This window comes from Pinus tabuliformis, chromosome X (assembly GCF_031772625.1).
Source record: "Pinus tabuliformis cultivar Carrire ecotype Pingquan chromosome X, CPIR1, whole genome shotgun sequence".
In the NCBI taxonomy this organism is placed as follows: domain Eukaryota; kingdom Viridiplantae; phylum Streptophyta; class Pinopsida; order Pinales; family Pinaceae; genus Pinus; species Pinus tabuliformis.
This window is the reverse complement of record NC_142308.1, coordinates 749044945-749050944: the sequence shown is the minus strand read 5'-3', so window position 1 is coordinate 749050944 and position 6000 is coordinate 749044945. Positions and strand designations below refer to the sequence as shown.

At 39.4% G+C, this 6000-nt stretch overlaps 1 protein-coding gene across 1 annotated transcript in view; it reads right to left on the bottom strand.

Annotated features, from left to right (window-relative positions):
* Window positions 1-4917: 4917 nt before the first annotated feature.
* Window positions 4918-6000, bottom strand: part of LOC149142058 (phytochrome) — a 337500-nt gene continuing 336417 nt past the window's right edge. The window contains exon 4 of the mRNA XM_089447546.1: window positions 4918-5574. Within this exon, the coding sequence (XP_089303672.1) occupies window positions 5364-5574 (211 nt within the window). The 3' untranslated portion in view covers window positions 4918-5363. The remainder of the gene's footprint in view (window positions 5575-6000) is intronic.

The window sequence follows — 6000 nt, the reverse complement described above, 5'->3', positions numbered from 1 at the left end:
TGTGGAAATATACAAGGGTAGTGGGCTCGTTTGGTCCTTGCAGCTGGGAATCTTGGTTATTGGTGGCGGAAGGAAAGATTAGGCGCAGAAGAAAAACTCCTCGTGGTTTGGAGGTAACCTATTCTGCCTCATTCTTACAGGGTGGTGGAGCTCGTCGGTAAGGAAACCCCACAGCCAAAGGAGGAAGCCCAAGTGCCCCTACTCTAATAGTGATTTTTGGTGCGACGAGGCCTGGTGGATTCGCCTATGGTTTCTGGCTGTCGAATTTGGTAGGTGGTGGCCAATTTTGCGCTCGTCTCGGGACGGAAACATCTCCCCTATCCTTGGGTGGCGCTCTATCATTGGTGGTATTTTGGAAGGTGGAGGTGCCAGGATTATTTGGTGGGGGTGGTCCATGGGTAGAAGGAGCCATTTTGGTGAATTCGTGTTTTGGGTGGTGGTGCTCAGGTCTTCTGTCTGCGGGGAGTGTTCTTTCAGGTGGAAAGTCTGGTGTTTGGTGCCTATTCAAGGTGTTCCTCCACCGTGGGAAGCTCTGGAACTGCTGGTACGAAGGGGTTGATCTTCCTCCCCTGCTGCCCTTGCTTCTGAAGGGGTGACAGACTAAGCTCTGGTCACAGTGACGCCCCGTCGAGGTGGCAAAACGGTTGGGCGTGCATGGAAAGGCAATGTAGATGTGAGAGGAAGTCGCGGAGGTGGGAAGTTAGGGGTGAGCAGAGGTGAAGGGTGTCACAGTCGTGGGTAGACTTGCAGGGGCTGCAACACCCATGGCGACAGGGCATAGCATGGGCCAGCAGCACTCGAGGCTCAAGAGGGGCAGGGTCTCAAGCACTGTTGCCTGGAGAACTGTCGCGCTCTCATTATCAGATTGATGGACAGGGTGGATGTTGTAGAACGAGTTCAGCGCGAGGAGCATGCGGTGAAGAGGCCTCTCTGGAGTAGTTGCATTACTTTGAAAGTCAACCTCGGGAAAGACTAGTTGTGGTCTGGCGGGGGAAAAACCAACCCACGGAGAAAGTAGAAAAGTTGGAGACATGGATGGCACACTACGAAGGATACGTTCAGTGTGACTTCCACCCTCCTCCACCTCCTAGAACGACCATGGACAACCCTGCATCCATTACTTCAGACGACTGGTATGATTTCTGGTGTTTTTTACATTTTAATTGTGTTTTGGTGCCTTTGGCCCAACTGTTTATGGACAATGTCCTTAGCTACTTTTTTGTATTTTTGTCATCTGATGAACTTTTTGGTCAACAAACCCGGTCGGGGTGAGACCACCTGTTTTGGGACAAACTGCATGTACTCCTTTTTCTAACATTAATAGAATATTGACTTACAAAAAAAAAAGATTAATGGAAGTTGACATTATTATTTATACATAATAATAGTGGAAGCATAATAAATAAATGATAATAGATGTAATACAATAAATAACGCAAGTATAAAATATTACACATTTAGTATCTCAAAGATATATATTATATTTTAAGATGATCGCACCAAGGTCTTCACTAAACTAGTTATCTAATCTCATTGGAAATATGAAGTCATCATGTGGAGTAGCGTATCATAGCATCATTTTAGAAAGGGGGCAATGTTGATCAAGAAGGTGCAATGCCAGCTTGGGGGTGTCCTATCATTTATGGGGTACATAAGCTCTCTAAACAACACCTTGGCTCAGATGTGTGGAATTTCAGGTCATCAATGGAGAGGAGAGTGTCATTAATTGTGTAGGATAAATCCCAAGGTTAATACTCCTAAGAATGTGGTCAACTTCCTAGCTCTAGTGCCCAATGAAGTCATTAAGTGGGGTTGGACATCCTCTTTGGAGCATTAGAGAAGCATCATATAATCTTTGATGGCATGGTAGTGGTACCTGGGAGCAAACATTTAACACAACTCACAAAATCACCTGAGAAAAACATCATGGGTGAATAGAGCATAAGAGTATCAAAGTGGGCCATATTTAATGAAAAACACATCAAAATACTTCACACAAGCATCATCCTCAAATATATTCCCTTGTGAATTGCAAACATGTTGCCATGCTTAGATATGGGAGGGTTATCATAAGACCCTATTAGGTGCTTCTAACCCTAAGGGGAGGAACAATTCCTAGACCGTCAAATAGTTGGCACAAATGATCAAATTACATGACATGAGGTTTACTTCATGGAGGATGTCATAGACTTGTACCAACCATGAAGTTCCAACATCCCTGAGTGTTATGATGTGAAAAGAGAGCAATCGTGGGACTTAAGTTACCCCTTTCTTTAGTCTATTTTTACCACCCCTCTTGTGTGCCTTCATTGATTTTCTTTTACTTTTGCAAATATAGTTTGGGTTACAAGTTTTTATTCATTCATCATTGACCCCTTAAAGATGAAGTGTTCCATTTCTCTCCAAGGTTGGAATATTCAAAGTTCTTTTCATTTAAATACCTCATGCATTAGCCAAAAAATGTGTAGGGGCTAATGAGGGTAGTAGAGCTCGAGCTAGGCTTTTCTCTAGGAACTTTCATTTATCCCTATCAATCATTTGCATTATAACAGTATGCTTCATACTTTTTCTTTTCTATCTGCTACGTCAACCTCTTAGGGCAAAATTTCTAAGCTTGTGCTCAAGGATGAGGAAAAGATGGAACCAATACTAGTGAAAAATAGCAATCAACCTGAAGATGAAATGTGAATACAAGAGAGAGACGGAAGTTGTTAAGCATGGATTACCATGGCCACACAACATCAACCAAAGCCTATTATTTGTTTCCCTACTAGACAGTGATATAAAGGCCTCAAGAAAAGTCACACTAGACTAGATGCAAATGATAACCCCCAAGGTGAAGCATGTGAACAAGAATACAACCAAGAGTGTTCTATCATCCAACTTAACCTGTGATCCATACTAGAATGTTATTAACATTAAATGAAAGCACTTGAATACAAAATGGTCAATGTACCTCACAATAGATGACCCACCTTTATCGGATAAGCAAGCCAAATGTAAAGAAAACACTGACCAGAGCATGGATAAGAGAAATTTGACACTAGCTATTTGTGGATCATCATAGGTTTGTCAGCTGGCAAACTAAAACAACAAGAGAAAATTTTCTCCTAGGGGTTACCCACGTGGCCGGGTAACAAGTATCCTGGGATATAGCCCCAATATGCTTCGAGTTGTTGCATATGTAGGAAATCTCCATGAAATGAGCAAAGGTGCACTAACTGGTTCTACGTGTTTTTGTTAGTAAAATCATCAATAAGCTTAATGATTCTCTTCAACAATGGGAAGGTATCCAAGCTTAAACCATGATTCCTAGACAAAAAAAGGATTCACAGAAACCAATCCATAACTGGATCCAAAAGTAAAAACAATTATTAAATAAGAAAAGAGGAAACTGAGAGTCACGTAGAGGTACCTGGCAAGTAATTACAACCCAGTTACTCTTTAATCTCACAATATTAATCCGAGTTTTCTCCAGCAGCATGGCCAGGGGTGGATAGTGAGAGTTAAGGGGAAAACAGAGGAAGGAAAGAGGCTGCAGACACAGCAGGATGTAGCATGTGACAGAGAATGAGGATCCTTGCTGCCAACATCAGGGTGCAAAAAATCTGTACTTCTCTGTAACTAGACTCTCTACAGTAATTTCTCTCAATTAATTATTCCTGGAGGTTTTCTACCAAGAAAGTTCTTTCTTGAGTTTAAATCATTTGTGTATTGGATCTCCTGTTACTAGAATGATATGCTCTGTTTTTCCTTGTTTCCTTGGTATGTTGTGTTTGTATCACTACAAAATCTACAAATACACTGCTAAACTCTGTTTCTTCCTAGGAAATAGCATGCAGTTTTGAGAAATGCTTCCCTTAAATCTGTTAAAACCATTGGTGAAAACCTTCCTTTTTCCACTAATAAAAACAGATCACAAACCCTTAATCAGACTTTAACCCATCCATGATATTCTCATCTGCAATTATAGGCTTGGAAAGCAACTCTGCTCTGCACTACAGGTGCAGCCCACTATGGTCTACTTTGAACAAATTTAACCCATTTACTTAAAGAAATATATTAAAATACATTATTACAACTGGAGATGAGAACATCATGACATATGCACATCAATTGGTTTGCACAGATCAAGTGATCTTTGTTTCCCAAGTAGGTGAATGAATTTGACATTTGTGACAAAGGATCACCATTAATTGTTTTTTGCCCATTAATACAAACATAAACTTGAAAACAGAAAGCAATCAGTAAAATATTGTGAGGACAGGGGAATCAGTGCTGAAACAACCAAACAGCATTCAATAAATTCTAGTCACATTAACACTGAAGAAAAATCTAAAAAAAATTCAGTAGATGTTTTAGTTTCAGCAAGTTTAACAGGTTCAGATTTCCCACCAACAGAATTGCATGTGTTTAAAAAACCTGTTATCATTATCAAAACTATAACATCTCTTAGTGACGGGTGTCTTCAGCAAAACATATCAGAACATAAATGGCCACAAGTCATTTAAATCTTATCATCATTGTGCTCAGAATCAACTCATTATAGTGATTTGCTATATTGAAATTTACCAAGGGATGTCTTATAATGGAAGGCGAATCACCTTATGATCTAAAATTCATACTTTTATCAAACCAATGGTAACGTGACTGGAAATTCCTGAAGAATAACCATGGTTCCTATAGTCAAAACGATGGTTTTTTTCCTGCCATGAACACGTCATCTCTCCTAGAAGCATAACAACCTCAATGGCAGCCATTCCAGTAAAATTCAACGTTGCATTGCAAGAATGGCTGTATGCAACTCAACAGCCGGAATACATTACTTGTTCCAATATGTTAAGTATCCTTCCCATATGCACAGTAAATTTTGCTAGAGCTTAATAAAGGACAAAGCTAGATTTTGCAGGACAAGACTAGATACAAAAGGGTTAAGTGTTTTTTAGTTCAAAATTTACTCATCATATTCAACATTTACGAATAACGAGCAAAGCATGTGAACAAGTCAGTCCCTACATACAGCTGAATGCACCTCGGGCGCTTTAATGAACAGAAAACATAGAGTTGCTAGACAAAATGAGTTAATTAATCCCCCCTTCAATTCAACACTTGCAAATCTGGAATTTAATACATACATGGGAATTTTTGCCTGGTAATTTGCATTCATAAAATTACAAAGATCCCACCTGAAATTGCTGCTTCAACTCTACAGATTCAAGTGGTAAACTCTTCTAAGATACTGGAATTGCTCAACCTTTCAACTGTAAAAATTGAAGAGAATAGAAAGCAAGACGTTGGCTTTAAGTGTTGACAAGGCCAAAAAGAAATAGCGCATATCTTTTTTGTGTCAGAATGAAATGCTTCTATTGCTTGTCAGTTTGCGCTGAAGGAAACTCAACATTAATAATAAAAGACGACATGCCTGCTTCCCGAAGGTATTGCACATCTCCATTCATAATATTGACTAGCTTTTGACACATATGCAGTCCCAAACCCTCCCGAGACATATCTTGGTTATGAACAAACATTTCCTTTATCAATTCTTCGGGAATCCCTTGTCCTGGATGAGTAATCCTACACATTTACCAAAAAAGCATTAATTATCAGAGAAACCATATTAATTTTCTTGGGTTTTCACTTGAAGTTTACTTACCTAAACTTTGACATAAAAAATTTCATCTAAGAAAGAAAATTCTCCTTCATTAGAATGTTAGTCAATTAGGGTGTCAAGATTTAGGTGTGAAAGCCTAATTTTTACAAAATATAGATATGGCATATAAGACATTACTATCTTTTGTTTGTGAATCCAGAAAAAAAGACCAATCAATAAGTGGACAAAAGTATTTGTGAGTGCAAAGGATGTTCAAGTTCATTGTGCAAGAAAGAGTCATGGGAATTGGAAAGTCCCTAAGTGTGAAAAATCGAATTACATATGCACGCACTTAATTTATGTATGTTGCTTGCTTCATCCTCATATTACTAGCAGACTCTCTCTTAGTC